This window comes from Hylaeus volcanicus, chromosome 7 (assembly GCF_026283585.1).
Source record: "Hylaeus volcanicus isolate JK05 chromosome 7, UHH_iyHylVolc1.0_haploid, whole genome shotgun sequence".
NCBI lineage: Eukaryota > Metazoa > Arthropoda > Insecta > Hymenoptera > Colletidae > Hylaeus > Hylaeus volcanicus.
In genome coordinates this window covers 18,953,141-18,969,394 of record NC_071982.1, presented here as the reverse complement: position 1 = coordinate 18,969,394, position 16,254 = coordinate 18,953,141, and the positions used below count along the sequence as shown (strand labels likewise).

At 46.7% G+C, this 16,254-nt stretch overlaps 1 protein-coding gene across 6 annotated transcripts in view; it reads right to left on the bottom strand.

Moving 5' to 3' along the window:
• Window positions 1-16,254, bottom strand: part of LOC128880045 (uncharacterized) — a 170,845-nt gene that overhangs the window by 26,339 nt on the left and 128,252 nt on the right. For 5 of the 6 annotated variants that reach the window (XM_054129702.1, XM_054129701.1, XM_054129706.1 and 2 more), the window contains 3 exons: window positions 13,909-14,517; window positions 12,595-13,508; window positions 4,828-5,117 (listed from right to left, as the gene is read on the bottom strand). In XM_054129702.1, the coding sequence (XP_053985677.1) occupies window positions 4,828-5,117; window positions 12,595-13,508; window positions 13,909-14,517 (1,813 nt within the window). The remainder of the gene's footprint in view (window positions 1-4,827; window positions 5,118-12,594; window positions 13,509-13,908; window positions 14,518-16,254) is intronic. The other variant, XM_054129705.1, reaches the window with a different exon arrangement.

The window sequence follows — 16,254 nt, the reverse complement described above, 5'->3', positions numbered from 1 at the left end:
TCGTCGCCTCGAGAAAGATTGCTTTCGACGCGACCAGGTGAGAGAGAGGGTATCTTGAGGGACTTCCTCCAGCCCGTCAGAAGTAAACTCGATCCCGCTGTTATCCGTTTAAAGAAAATAGAGGAAAGTCGAAATTCTGATTCGTGCCAGTTCCTCCGGGAAAGTCGATGGCCCGAATCGAAGGAGACGAGAGGGGACCTTGAATCTTCCAAACGGTGGAACTCTCACCGAAAGTTCGGGTCGTTCAGGATCCCGTACGAACGTTAAACCTCGTTTTGAAAGTAGCGCTATAAAGTGTTCTACCAAAAACAGAAACTGCGCAACGAGGCGGACAACGAGTTGTACAGTCTACGACCCTCTCGAGCGGAAAAACAGAAGAAGGAGGACGCTCGACGAAGTCTGCGTATATTTTTCCCATTTAGCGTAGGTACGAGTGCAGAATGAAAAGGAAAAAAAAGAAGAAAGAGAGTTAAATGTGGAAGTAATGGAACCACCGTTCCGAGGAAGAGTTTTATCATTTCGGGAAAAGGTTTCTATTCTCGGGGGATGATGTATGTTAATTAATAAGTAGGGAAGAGGGAAACGAGGACGTTCAATGAAATAGGAAGGCGAGTGCTACTTTTTAAAGTGCAGCAGAGTTATGAAAGAAGATTTAAAAATAAAATCGTAATAAAGTACGAATTTCCATTTTGCGACATACCATACAATGCTTTACTGCACTTTCCTTTGGACTTCCACATTCCTCCTGCATCGTTCCATTTATCGACTCGATCTCTACCCCTTTTGGTCGCAGAATTACATGTCACAACTTCGTGAACGAATCGTTGTGTCAATAAAGGATTAAATGAATCCGAACAAAACACAATCCCCTTATCCAAACGAGTCCACGACCCTCTCGGTCTAGAAAAAATAGAAAGAAGAGGATTCGCGACGAAGTCCGGGACAAACAGCGCCACTTTAAGCTCCCGGAGTCCCGCGAGCAAATCGATTGGCAATTTCGCAGAACTTGCTCGCCTCCACCCCCGAGCAAAGGTGAACAGGAAGTTCCCCAGCGCTCTTCGTTCGTCGAGGGAAGCCACGGAATTCTCGCGCGGGAAATTGACGACGAAGTTACCTCGGGTGTTTGTAATTGCCGGGGTTGCGAAGGAGCAACAACCACCCTTGGCCCCTGACGCGAGTACACGCGCGATGCTGTTTACCAACACTGCGAGCGACGATAACATCAACCGCGAGACGATCCACCGTTTGTCTAAGGCAACGAGACACCAGACCCTGGCGGACGTGGAGCGCTGGAGGAACAGGGGGTGGCTCTCTAGGGGTGGGTGGCATGGGGGAGACACGCGTGTGCGTGTCGTGCGAGGGTGTGTAGGGAGAGGAGAATTGGTTGGAACATTTTTTGTGGCCATGTAAGAGCCCAAGGGGGTGGAGAATCCTATAGTAGATTGTATTCTTGGTCAGTGATGGTCAACCCCGGACAACCCTCCGATTTCAGTCTTTTTAAAATAATACATACAGTGCTTATTATTACAGTTCTATATATGACATGTGAACTAGACTACGTTAACAGTAAACCTATCACGATTGTAAAATTACAGTCAGTCCCATAAGTTATTCGTACCTCCTATGTTAATTAAAGAAGTATGTCTAAATTATACGATGTCGTGTTTTCAAATAAATTTTTCATTATAAATATATACGTGTGTAAAGTTTGTCCATATACATGTTTATAATAAAACATTATATAATTTAGACAAATTTCTTCGATAGACATCGAGGGTACGAATAGTTATGGGACTGACTGTATATACGATTGTTCCATGTATTATTGAATTTAGTATCATGTGAAATATTTTTGTAACCAATTGAAAAATGTGTCTCTGAGACCGGTCATTCGATCGATCACGGTTGAAATAGTTATAAAGAAATGTTGGTAGGTTTAGTGTTAAAGAATCCTTGGTCTGCAACGTCTATTCCTGGATTTAGCGAGCACAGACCCTTCCCTTAACGATATCCTCCCTTTAAGCATAGCTCTCTGATGCAACGGAACGTCAGAGTGTGTCGATTTCGGTGGCGTCCCTTTCAGCAAAGTCACTCATGCATGATCAGAGAGATCAGAGACTAGACAGAGGCCTGTGAGGTCTCAGAGGTCGAAAGAGCAGGGTGGCGAGAGGATCTCAAGGGGCTGTCGAGAGAGCAGGTTTGGACAAGGTCGTAACTAAGAGCCAGGAGGGTTGGCGGATGATTAATACGTTACTCGCGAGAGGAAATTCAGTTGGAAAGTGTCGTTTGCACGGAGGCCTGTGTATAAACCACCCTCGAGGAGCCTGTTCATCTTCCTCGAGGAGACAATCCGAAAACCGTGTTATCATCCCCTAGAAGATATCCTCATGATTTATTCCATCGAACATGGCCGTGATTTTTTCCTCTTTCGGTTCGCGTAAACAGCGAGGTCCTCGTAAAAGCTACGACCTTATCAGTGGGCCGTCGACGAATCGCGTGAATTCGAACAGGACTAGGGTCGATCGTAAAGTTTACTCGCTCGATTGGAGGTTTACGAGTGATTCGACGATTCACCGCAAGCCTTTCCACAATCTAAGGACTTTCTGCTGGCAATTCGTCCACGCGATCGATCGCGATTTGCATCGATAAAGTTTCCATCGCCTGGGGAGCTCTCGCTGCCGCTGATTACCCGGGTCTAATCGAGTTGCAATTATCGTTCGGGAACTTGTTTTGCACCCTTGCCGTCCGGTGAGAGGATCCCAATTAAAAAAGCGCAAGCATTATTATTTGGAATAATAAACGTGGTACTTGCATTGTTCTGTGGGTGTGCAATGCAATTTCTTGGGGACGTAAAAATGGAATTAGTTTGGGCGCTAATGCTTGGCTAATTTGGAAAGGGATTTTATGAGATTGTATTATTATTGTAGTATTATTAATTTACTAAATTATATGATATTGTTTCTACCTTCTCTGTCAGCCTACTTTTTCAAACCCCCCTACCCCCCCAAATACTTGTTCCATCCCCTCAAATTTATCGAGACTCTCCCAGTGCCTCTTCTCGCACGTATAAAACGGTGTTGAAACAAATCCCAACGCAAATTGGAGCACCGTCCGCGGGCATTCGTTGCCCAGGACAAACGACCGTATTAGACACCTCGCTCCTCGAGATTGCAGTCTTACTCACAGGAGGAAAACCCACTCGGTTTCATAAATTGAGAGTTCCTTCCCTTACGTGCAACCAGCGCGGCTTAAAGCTCGAAAGGGCCGAAGTTTCATTCGAACTTCTGGGCTACGATTTGCGTGCCACAGGCTGCAAACGGTTCTAATTCCAACTTTCTAATTCCGCGGCCACGTCGAGCTAATGGGCCCGTGTACATGCTGCCGTGCTCGTTACGCGTTTACGTTCATGAATTGCGTGGCCTGTCGACGGCCTTCCCATCGAGATTTAGGTTTCGCTGATGATTAAAGTTAGCTGATTGGTAGGAAAAGTTGAGCTTTAACGGGAGGATATGATTGTGGTTTCTTCGTTAATCTGTTCACTGCCAGAGAAATTTAGAGCGTCTTGCTCTCTTATATGCCTATTATATTTCTTTTAAATATAAGAGGCATCGTCATATTTTAAAAAATGAAGTTTAATTTATATCGTGCGATAGGACAGCGTAACTTGTAAGCATCAACGTAACGATATCGTTCTAGAAAATTATGAAACGTAAATATTCATCGCGAGTACAATTTACCCAGTCCTTTCAAAACGGTGCCACGTCGAGTCTTGAAACTACACCAAACTGTAACAAATACAGAGCTACGAAACTTGGCTACTACAAGCACACGAAGTTAACAATAGCTCACAGCAAAGCAGAGTTTATACCGGAAAACAGTTCGAGTGTCTTTCGCGTCTACTCAGGACTTATGTCTACTAAATACACTAATTCTTTGAATTAAACCAAGAGTATTACTCTGAAAACTACTCGAAAGAAGCAAGAACAAAAACTCTAAAAAATCTAAGAACACTTAATTCGCCAAGATTAAAACTTAGCAACACTAAGTTACCGCAGTTTCCAGTCTTCAGGATCAAAGTGCATCCGAATCGCGGTAAATCTAAACCGAAGGGGATCGGGCCATCGCACAAATTAACCTTAATGGCGTTCGATATCGAATCGCGTTAACGAAGCGACGCGTATCGAAATTTAAAATTGTCCCTGCAGGATTTTTCAAATCAAACACTTCCGGTTTAATTTACGGCTCGTTTAACCCCCTCCGCTGGATAATTAATTCGGCTCGTCTTGAGCCCCGGGGCTTCGTTAAGCTCACGCTCGCGATTATGCTTTGTTGATCCAGCGACCGACGAACGACGAACCGTGCTTCGTCAACTTTAAGGGCCCATCCAAGCGATTCGAGGATCCGTGGATTATCTTGCGATATTACGGGCTAAATGGTACAATAGAGTTTCGCTCTTATTGGTAGAAAATAAAGGCACGATGGGGTTTCGAAATATCGCTGAGCATGGAAGGCGGTCTTTTTGAGGGGCTTGACGACGACTCGATTGGAAGAATAATCTCTCTAGCTAAAGCAAACTATGGAATATATCTAATTATTGCTTGGACAAGCACGATTCACTTTCTCACGAATAAATATCATCTGTCAAATGTTAAAAGAGTTGGTGCTTTGCGATAGGGAAGCGTTTTGATCAAGACAGATTTGGTCAGGTTAATCTTGGTTAATCTGCTGAGTCTCGGTCAGTCTTCGTCGGACGTTTCTTTCCCAAAAGAGACGACCCTGAAGATACGAAGCGTGCTTGTCCAAGAAAGTGTAAAGTCAAGGTTTTACCCATACTGATTCCAGAGCTGGACGGATCCTCGTTCTTGGTGCCCCAGCTCCCAGCGAGATTCAGGGCGAGCAGCGGCCTCTCCTTCAGCAGTTCGGCGACGGATGCCAGGCCCTCGCATCCGCATCCCAAATGGGGCAAGTGCAGAGCCTGCACTTGAACGCAGCCACGAAGAGCATCGCACACCCTGGACACTTGCTCGCCGGACAGATTCATGTCGAGGACCAGTCGTGCCAGGCTGCTCGACGCGTGGCTCAGCCCTCGGCACAGAGCGTTCACCACGCACTCCAGCCTGAAACAGCGGATCGATGGTCCGCGTTCGTTACAAATGCTTACATTGTTGCGCGCGGCGTGTCGATAATTTCACGCGAACGAGTACGTTCGAGGCGAAATTGGAACGGAATCACCGGTTGCTCCGCTTAATCCGATCGCTACGTTGGATCTGTTCAACGCGCGATGATTTCGGTTTGTTATGGTGGGACGATGCTCGGGCAGGTAGACAGGGCTATGGAAGGGGTGGAACCAAGGACGAGTGATAGTAAGAACGGTTTCCAGGCCTGGGAATTCTTCTGAGTAAATTGAACGTGATATTCAGTTGTATTTGTGGTAGATGGGTCGACGCTCAGGTCAAGTTTTCTGGAATAATTGAAAACAAACAGTTGAGAATTGCGATGAAATGACCTCTGAGATAAATAATTTATTATTCAAAGGCCAAAAGAGTTGTCTCGTTTAATAGTGTTAATCTTTATCATTCAGGAAAATTATTAATAAATAAGTTCTGGCTATACCAAGTGCTTTGACATTTAAATTTAAGTGTCGAAGCAAAGTATTCAAAAAGCGGAGTTAATCGATTTGTGCTGTAAACGGCTCATACGAAGAATCCCTTCCTTTCTTTTTCTGACGTGTCCCATTTCTGTACCGAAGGTTCTCGAATAAATAAATAAATGTATACACATCCACGTCAACCGATCAAGTCGCGACTGCATGTCAGCATTTCGAATTCAGCCGGTGTCGCGATGCAGGCCACCCTTTAACGGTAGATCAGCTACGAAGTAGATTTATATCTCGGCGAACAAACGAGAAACGTTGACCCGACAGAATTTCGAAAGATCTTTCATCCACGAGAGGCGACGACCTACTGACCCCGCGTGTCTAGGTCGCCCCTGTCAAACTTGTCCCTATTGATCCGCGAACGGCGGCCACATTTTGAGCTTCTTCGTCGGCATTTCGCGACCGTTGCAGTTCTCCGTATCGGTAGCAGTGTGTCAAGCAGCCACTGACGAGGGTAACTGCGACGCTTGCGAAACGTTGGCAGGAAAACTGCAACGCTTCCTTAACTTTCCGAGGCCGCGGACTGCATGCATGCGCTAATGATGCAAATCGGGCAACAATGCGCTTTTGGTACGGTTCCTTTACTTCCTCTCCCTCCTCCCCCACCCCCCACCCCTCCCTCCGTCCTTCTAACGAGCTCTATAAAGGAGTTCTCGTTTAGCGGAAACACTTAAGACCGTGAAACGAGAAGTCTTTCTTCTTAAATGTTCACGAAGAAATGCGTACGTATTCCGTTATACACGAGACGACTCGAATTCATTCACTGCCGGGCAAATTCAAAGCGTTACGTCTTGGGCGCCAAAATTTAATACAGATAATCAGAACTTTTTATACTTTTAATAACCTTCCTGAATAATAAAGATTAACACGATTAAACGAGAAAATTTTGTTGGCCTTTGAATAATAAATTATTCATCTCAGAGGTCATTTCATCGCATTTCTCAACTTTTTGTTTCGTTAATCTTGAACGGAGTACGTGAACTTCTCCCCTCCGAATTTCTTTGTGTCGTCTGAAAAATTGGAAGAAGCATCCTTGGGGCCCCTCTTGAAACCCATGTAAATTCATTCCAAGAAGGGATGGAGATTCCCTCGGTAGATTTATGCATGTATAATGTTCACTTCGCTGTCTATTCGCTATTATTTCGAGCGGCAGCCGCGCATACGCGTGCAACGGTTGTTATGCAAAACCGAGCGCCAGTCGCTTCTCCTCTGAGAATTGCAAACGAGTGTCTGGATTTCCACCGACGTTACACGTCCGTCGAGGAGCACCCCCGGCTGGATTTTTACGAGCGACGATAAGCGTCGCGACGGGTCAAAAAGAAATTTTTATCGCGCACTCCGGTAGATATCAAACCGCCAACCGTGGAAACAACGAACAAAATTTTATATATTTTCGGAATTGAAAGTAGCCGGGGGTATCGTGTTTTCGAAGTTAATTGAAGCTGCGAGTATTCGCGTATCGTTTTTTCTCACAAATAAACAACAAATGAATCTGTTATCGCGTAACGGTGCGTGTAATTAAAAATTAAGGGGATATTCGTCTCGAGTATGGTTTTAGTGCGGGTGTAATGTCAGGTAAGCCTGATTTCCATCGGGCCAGAAAGTATACGCGTAGAGATCAGGAGCGGGCGTCTGACCAAGCATGTCCACTACCACTTGGCGCAAAGAAAATAATGTTAATGCTTCGTTTCGATCATAGAGATGCGTGAAATAACTGTGTGCTTCATTTTTGACGTCGATTTTCATCTACCAACGCGAGGGAAAGCTTACGTGAGAATATAAAGTATCTGTCTGACCAATTACGTCCATTATCACTTGCACAAGAGAGAGAACAGAAGTATTTAATTTCCACGAGTTCTTCATTGCAATTTTTTACATTAAATGATATAGATATTCACGAATGTCTACTTTCTAACGCGACGAAATGCCTGCATAAAAGTATCAAGTCTCCGTCTGATCCATTACATTCACCACAGCTTCTCCAAAGGGTACAACATCCTCAAACACATAATTCCAACAAACCTTCCCCCCTCTTTTTTACAGTTACACGTGTGTCGGAGCATGAACGATCGGAGTGCTCAGTTTTTGAGGCCGATTTTCATTTTTCAACACAACGAGGAGCGTACATATGAATATCGAGCACGCGTCTGACCAAGCACGGCCGCTATCACTTGCACGCACAGGCCAGTGGAAGTATTCTGTCACCTGTCAGTCACCGTTCCCCGCGTATGACGCGATCAATCTCTAGCAGGATTTTATGAAACCCAGACCCCCTTCGTCAACGTCACCGGTTCTGCCCGATTACTACAGAATCCAAGTTCAGAGCACTCGCGTTCAGGTTGCTTTTAATATCCGAGAAAAACGAGCTTCCTCAATTTTCCTTGTGCCGTCCACGTTCGGCCTCCATTAAATTAAAAAATGTAGCCACTACGAGAGAATATGAAAATTTTACAGAGCAAGTGTAGCAGTTTGATTAACGTAACTATTAACTAGGGTAGATACTTAAGTCAAGATAGTAGAATAAGGAAGCCAGTACTGTAGCACCTTGATAAACCCTACTATCTCGGGGTAGTTATAAGTGTTTGTTCGAAAGTATCGCGGTCACGCTTCGCCCTGGAAAACCTTTCCACGCGTAAGTTCGTTATAAAACTTTCCCCATCCCTCGAGAGGTATCCCGTTTCTTGCGAGCAGTATCCTGCATCCCTTATTATTTAAACGATGCATTAGCATAGCTCGTAACGGGGCGTCTGTCAAGAAGGAAACTCATGTCTGGGAGAACAATAATTTATCGCGGCGAGTTGCAATGTAGCTGTTACGCGAATTAGCCAGAAACGGGGGCGGAGAAGATTAAAAAAAACCGAGTAGTAGGACTTTAAATTAAATTGCATCCGTGAATCGGTGTTCTTTGAGACTGAAACGGCGTCAAACGGCCCCCAGAGAGTCCCGTGAGAGAAAAAATTATTAATCGTTCCGCGAGCAGCGAATTCGCGGAAAGTTCGAAAAGTTTGAAAGAACGTAGACAAAGGCGCAGCAGGGAAGAGGCGTCTCGAGAGAAACAAGTCGCGAAGAGGGGAGAAAAGAAGCGAAAGACGGAAGGAAGGAAGTCGAAAGAAGGTTTGGAGACGAGGGAAAGCGGGAGAGCGGATCTGGACCAACGTTCAGCTGCGAAAACCACCCCCGCCCGAGCGATCTACTTAATTTTTCGCCACGGGCCACGACGCTGGCCCTTCACGACCCTCGAATGCCCTCTCTGGAAAAAAGCCTGGCCACCCTCCCATTCTTCCGCGGCATATTGTTGCACCACTTTCTCCGCTTTTTTCTCCGCCGCGATCCAACCCCTCTTGGCGGTCGCTCATTGTTAAACCGCTCTCGCTGCCGCGTTTGCTGAGGGGTGTGTTCGCTGGCGCGGGCCGACCCGTGCTTTGAATATCGAATCCTGGCCTTTTCGACGCGGGACCACGCGCGAAAAACCTTTCCGATATATATATGTGTGTGTGTATTTTTTGGAGACTCCAGTGGGGTATAGTGTGGCCCCTGAGGGCTCTCGAGACACGAGGAGACGGAATAGAAAATTTCTGGGAAAGCTATCTTCTTTCGGGGTGGAAATGTTGGTCCAGAAATAAGGTCTGGTCAGCTGGGGAATTGCTTGGGATGTTCGAGATCTTATTGAGTTCATAATCTTGTGTGGGAACCATAAATCTTACTTTGTTTAGTATTTTCATGGGGAGTGTAAGGGTGGAATACTTTCTTTTCTCGAGCACGTGTGCTAATATTCGCCAAGCTTCGACCACATGTGCCAAACTTGTAAAGACTGCATCACAAACCATTTGTATAATTTTCTGAAATGACAATAAACTAACTGTAGAATAATATACTAACGTACCCAATAACGTAAACAAATTATAATTTCCCGTGAAAGGACTTCTATGTTCATTCAACATTGCTCGTCAGCGGACGTGCAAGCAAGTGTTGAAGTTGTTTGTAAATCCTGTGGTATTACTCGCGAACTACAGCACCGTCGAGAGGAAAACTCTGTTGTTTCCTCTATGTCCCTCATGAGAGACGTATCAAACCTCAGGCAAGTCAACAAACAACGTTTCCTTCGACATCATTTGCAATTTGAACGTTACTTTCCGCTTCGACGGATAAACGACCCTCCACCGGGCGCCCGGCGTCTTTTTGCGCCGAGTAAACGCCGCTCGCAGAATAAATAAATAAACTTTCCCAGGGATAAGGGAGGGTAGGAGCGACACGCAATTTTCATTTTGGTTTCACCGCGGCGGTGCACTTTAAAACTTTGTCCCCCGTTAATATTCAAACCTACGAAAATCTGCTTACAGCCTCCCTTACCACCGGGGAGGGGCAATAACGAGGAATAAAGTGATCAACAAACGGTAAACTTTCCCATCGAGTTTTCCGCGCCTTTCGGTGTTTTGATAAAGTTTTCCCTTCTACTTAATGGCCGGCGAATTAAAGGAAAATAAAGTTCAAAGAAATGAAGTCTCCTTTGGGAATTAATTCCGAGCTAATTCTCCTTTTGATGTATTCGGAATATGCATCCTTACTCGTTGTATATTTATGTAGACCGCGTATATGCGATGCAAGTTTTAATAATCTACAACAAGAAAGTACGAGGTAAAATATGAGGTATTACATGGTCTCTAATTAAATTTGCATATTTCTAATCGGGCAAGACAAATGTTTTTCTTAGTCTTTATAAAACAGATGAGCCGTTCACCGCACAAATCGATTAACACCACTTTTGGAAAAATCTTTAATTTAAGTGTCGAAGCACTTGGTATAGTCATAACTCTTTGTATTAAATATTTAATCGATTTGTGTAGTGAACGGCTCACATAAGACTTTCTGTAAAAGTAAAAATCAGGATTTGCATTAGTTTCCTCGGAATGAATTCCCAAAGGCAGGTTTACTTTTGAGGGCGATTGCTTGTACCCCTCAAACCGATTTAGAATTTTCCCTATTCGATTCGAAGAGATTAAAAATATCCCTGGGAGTTTTACATGTCGTGCCATTAATAGGGGAGAATGTTCAGGAATTATCGTTGCGGGTGCACGCAATTGGCCCCGAGGTTTCGATTTCCTGCGGAGCGAGCCTGCACCAGTTCCCCTGATCTAAAAAAAGGGAAATGCTGGAAACCAGAGCTCCTGACACAGCCAATATAAGCGCGCGCACAAGAAACCAGGGCGGTTATGCAAATGGGGCCTTCGAGCACCGTCGCATCCCGTGCTTGCGTTCCTGCTCCTCTCGCAGAGTAAACACGCTCCTTTTTTTTCATTCCTCCGTTCCGTGCACCAGGCAAATGTCTCCTTTGCTGTCGCACGAGAGCAAACTAAACTCGTTAATTTACTTTCTGACCTGTCCCAACACGCTCCGCAAAAGAAACCGTCCCTGGGGGTCGAACGTCCTGCGTACGGTGTCCTCCAGGACGTTCCAAACATGGCTGACGAGGGAGGCTACAGCAAACCTTCAGTTTATTTATTTTTTACGAAGGTCTCTTTAAGTTAGAAACGTCTTTATAAATGGAAAGATTCATGAATTCTTCATACACTTCTTCGTTTATTCATCCCTTGTAAACGTAGAAGCTTTCCATAAATGCTCATGAATTTTTGAATTTACGATGAAATTTTGATTTGATTATAGAATTATAAGCTTCTGAATTTGTAAAATTTGTAGAATCAAAGATACGCAAGGGTATGCATTTATAATCTTTGCAACAAGAAAATTTCGTATGCCGCAATTTATGAACTTTAATGAAAACGTGTATGAACGAATTATGAATTCGGGAAACCGCGTACACCTACGCAAAGTCCACGCATTTATAAAAGATGTATACGGTCCATAAAAAAAAGTTGGGCACTTATGAGTGTTCGCGTAAGCCTCCCGGAAGCCAATAAATTTAAATAAAATTCCAGGTTACCCGCGAGTTTAAAAAAAGAACAAAAATACCAAAGTTGCTAGATGAAACCTCGTTAATCCGGAGAGGGGGAGGCGATTAGCTCTGTCCGAAACGTCGAATAACTTTCCCCAGCCGTTTTACGGTAACGAGTCTTCCCAAGTTCTGACGATCGTAATTAATAAGTTCCAAAGTTTATCCCTTTACTTTGGAAACATTGTATCTGTACTCGACGTCGCTCGGATGAGCCGGCTTCTGGCCAAGTTAAAAATTGATCTATTTGCATGTCCGTGTGCACGCGTACTCCGCGCGTTTTCTACCCAGGGGCAAACTTTTTTAATCCACTTTCCGATATTGCCCCGACGTCCGGCGCAGACGGTCCAAGGGATTTCAACCCCCTCCGTCAGCTTAACGAGCGTTTCACTTTGACCGCCTCTCGAAAACTTCCAGACGACCTAATGTTATTGCGTCCACCGCCGTTGAGCTTCGCCACAGAAACGATACCGTGGCTCGCGTTATTTTAAGCTCCCGCATAATGGCGAAGCCTACGCCTACCGCTGGGATCGTCCCAGCAATTTCACCTCTCCAGCCGTGAACCGAACGTGTCAAGGGCACTCCGAGATTTTCGCGTGTTTTCCCAGGGATTCGCAGGGGGAAGCAATAACGACGAGTATCGGGGAAAACTTTTCGGTCTCCTCGCTTGTCGTCCCCCGTGTCCGAGCAAACACAGCGGGTGAGGCGCGCGAAATGAGTTTTTAGGTGTATGAAAAGCACCGCGGGGATGATATAAAGTCGCTAGGGGGGAGGGATGATGTCTCTATCTTTTTCTCTTCTTGACGGAAACGATTGGACCGTGAATGTTTGATATTTTAATTGCGGAGGAGCTTTGAATGATGACTTTTGGAAACTATAGAAAACGTTGAACTCGATATGTTAATACTGCTGTGACATCGTCCACAGCTTCGAGGGTAGTTCGCATCCCTTGGTTACATGTAATAGCATAATATAAACGAATCACTCGTACCGGTCGTGAGCAGATTCCTCCAAACAAGTAATGACCAGCTCGAAGTCGTTGAGCTTCTTCTTCCCTAGCACGCTCTTCAGGTGTCCAGCCATCCTCTGCGCCTCGTCCGCAGGGAACTCTTGTCCCAGAAGGGAGGTGATCCTCACCAGCTTGACGCTCTCGTTCCCAGCCAAAGCTTCGAAGAAGTCGTCGAGGTACCTGGGATCTGAGCCCCTCTCCACCTGGAACACCACTTCGAGGGCTTCCAGAGTGCACGCTGGGCTCTCGAGGATTCTCGCCCAGCCCTCCAGTTCCAAGGGTGAGGTGTGAACCAGTGGTGCTGGGGGTCTCTCGTTCGGCGCTGGCCCAAATCCTGGTCCAGCGCCAACTAGCCTGCACACTGCGGATATATTTCCGTCAGAGGCGCCTGCTGCCTTCAGCAACGAGAACACGGTTCTGGGTGGGACCTCCAGGGGGCAGAGTTGGTTCAGAATTAAATGCGTCTTTGGCCCCAGCAGGCCAGCCAGGTGGCTGATGATGCCTGACGGCAGGCCCTCGAGTTCTCTTCGCAAGATGTTGGCGTACTGAGCCACGGATGTCAGATAGTAAGCCGCCAGGAACTCCGCCACAGCGGTGTGGACGGGGGTGTAGAGATCTGGCTTTCGTCTCTGTCCAAACGTCAACCCCTTGGTCAAGAAGCCCAACCTGGTGACCTCGATGCCGCCACCGCGAGCCCTTAATTCCGCCTCCGTGTAGCAGCATCTGCCCTCCCTCAGAGCGGCCAGCGACAGCTTTCCAAAGTCCTCCAATCGCTTCCTACAGTGGCCTGGGATCTCCTCGTTATAGGGAACTGGCGGGTCCAAGCTTCTTTTTACGATGCACTTCACCGCGGCTTGGACCAGCGCGCTGGTCTCCGTTGGCAGGCTCCCCGAGTCCTGGGAAACAAGGAGTCGGACCAAACGATTCATTAAGTCGTTAGCAAATAAGGTTAACCCTATGCACTCCGAATTATATTACCAAGAACGAAACAAAATTCACTTAAAGACCAATTTTATTCTCGCTTTTGTTAAACTTTGTAATTTTTCAGTGTACCATATCTCTTGAAACAATTTCCTTCCCTATCGATTTCGACATAAAAGAATGTCGAGTCACACTCGACATAGGGATGCAAAGGGTTAACGATGGTACAAATTCAATTTTCTAGAGGAACTAATTTCCTGACACCCCAGAGAAATTTTTGTCAAGAAACTACCACGAATTATAATAATTTCTAATTTGATTCTATAACCCGCTTTATCAAACCCCCTATTTCTCCTCGGATAGCTCTCTAAATACCTGATAGAGACAGCAAAGCATGATCCAGCCCAGGGGATGCTGACCGAGCTGCTTAACTGTTTGTGGCTGAACGTTCAGCGCCTCGAGGAACTCGCAGGCTTTCTCAGCGATGTCGTTGTGGATGAAATAGGCGACGCAGAGCCTCTCCACGTGGGGCCACTCGAGTCCAGCGAGGTGGATCCTCCTCTGAACGAGGGGCGACAAGGCGGTCGAGTTGCTAGGCGAACAAGTCACCAGAATCCTTGCATCAGGGAATAGTCGCCCTTCGAGGAGGTCCAGGGCGTCGCCCAGGGACGCCCTGCCGCCCACGCACTCGTCGTAGCCGTCTAGGACGAAGAGAATGCGGTCCTCCATCAGGTGCAGCGTGCGCCATACTTGAGCCACGGCGTCTCCAATGGCGGCTGTTCTTGGGAAGAGCTCTCGAGCCAAATAATTCAACACGGGGCTTCCTCGAAGCTCGCGAAGAGGAACGATGAGGGCCAGGGCAGGACCGTCGCCCTGGCTAGCCCATTGGTGGAGCAGACGAAGGCACAGGGTCGTTCTTCCGCTTCCTGGACCGCCCTCGACCGCCACGCGACGTGGGGCCTCGGACACCGTGCCATCGCTCAACTGAAATGAGAGGAAACGATTTGGTTAGTACGTAAATCTACGAAATATTGGAAATTGTAGGATTTATTTGAAGACGGATGGTTGGTTAACTTTTGAGAGTCGACTTAGTGTGTAATATGTACTTTGACGAGTATTTTGGATTTCAAATGGAATTGGAATTGATGACATTGGGTCTTCTGACCTGGAATGTAGTCCACTCTACCGACAACGTAGTGCATCGTGTCGGTAATGCATGGCAATGTAGTGCATTCTGCAGACAATGCAGTGCACTCTATAGCCCTTTAGATTCATTCACAGTGTCCTACATTCCCAACACAAGGCTTTATCTTATCACAAGAGTGTGCCACGTTAACTCTGAGCATTAGAAATCGATGTACCGATACATTAGCGTAACAGTAAGATCTCGGGGTGGGAGAAACGGGTGTTTCGTCGAACTGGGATTAGTGGTTCACACGGGAGGTACGAAGTTCTAATTGGTAGCCAGCAAGGGATCAGGAAACCGAGAAGTATCCGAGAAGCTGGTCACGAAGTCGGCTAACTCTTCTTCTTATTGCCAGTCTGGTTGTCCATCCCCGAGGAACGAGCTTCCCGTACACGGCGGAACTTGCTCGTAATTCAGCGTACCATCCTCCTAGCGTTCTTTCCTTGGGATTCCAAGGACACGACGCGCGGGATTCGTGAAGGAATAACAAAATAATCAAGCCAGAGAACGAGAAGCCTCTTTTTACTCCGCCTAGAGTATCCGCTGTAATCGATGCGTGGCAATTAACGGCTAGAAACGATGGCCGTGATCTCCGCGCCTCTCGTTCGCTCGACACCGTTTTCGAGCTTCGCTAACGAGACTTCGCGACTTTTAATTGCCACAGCGGGCACGATTTTCGGGTTCGTCGGCTCGCGTAACGAATAAAGTGGAAGGAGGCGAGGCGGGGGTCGGAAACGAGAATGGAAGAACCTGCCAGAAAAATTCCCCCGCTGAACGACGCCGCGTGGAAGCCCGCGCTCTCCCGCCCATTTCGCTTTCAGCCACGGGGATTTAATCAGTGCCCGGCGAAATTGTTTTTTTGTTTTCTTTCTTTCTCTTTATTCGAATAACGCTTTGTGCGCCGACACGCGTACGTCCATTGTTCGACGAAATTTACTACGCGCCGGCCGTGAAGTTCGAACAATAAACCTGGGAGAAAATGGTTTCGTTTGGCGGTGCACAACGACCGCAGAGACCGTCGGACGATCGATCCTATGTTGCAACGAATGCGATACGACGGCGGGGCGTCGCGACGATGCGTCTTGCTTACGGAGCAGATTAACGCGGACAGAGTCGCGTGGCTCGAGTTCCGCTCGTCTCGCGTGGATTACGATTATCGACCGTGACGTACCGATTGTTTGCCAATACCGGCCGGATCGTCCGTCGCGGCTTACGAGCTCGTTAACGATGTTGGCCGTACGTGATCCTCTCGAATAAGACTCTCCGAGGAGCTACGTCAAGGTAGGGGACTTGTTTGCAAAAATAAATAGGCTTAGTGTCAGGCCAGTTGCGAGTAGATGGGTTACTTCGAAGGCTTGGACAGTGGTGAATCACTTGTATCGTAGGGGGATCGACACGGGGTTCGTTATGGCTTGGAAAACTGGTTTTTGTGCTCGGGGAAATGCTGGTGTTTGTGCACCTTGATTGCTTTATGTGGATAATGTAGGGCACTCGGTTGATAAGACAGACATTTTCAAAACTCCAAGGGTGTACGA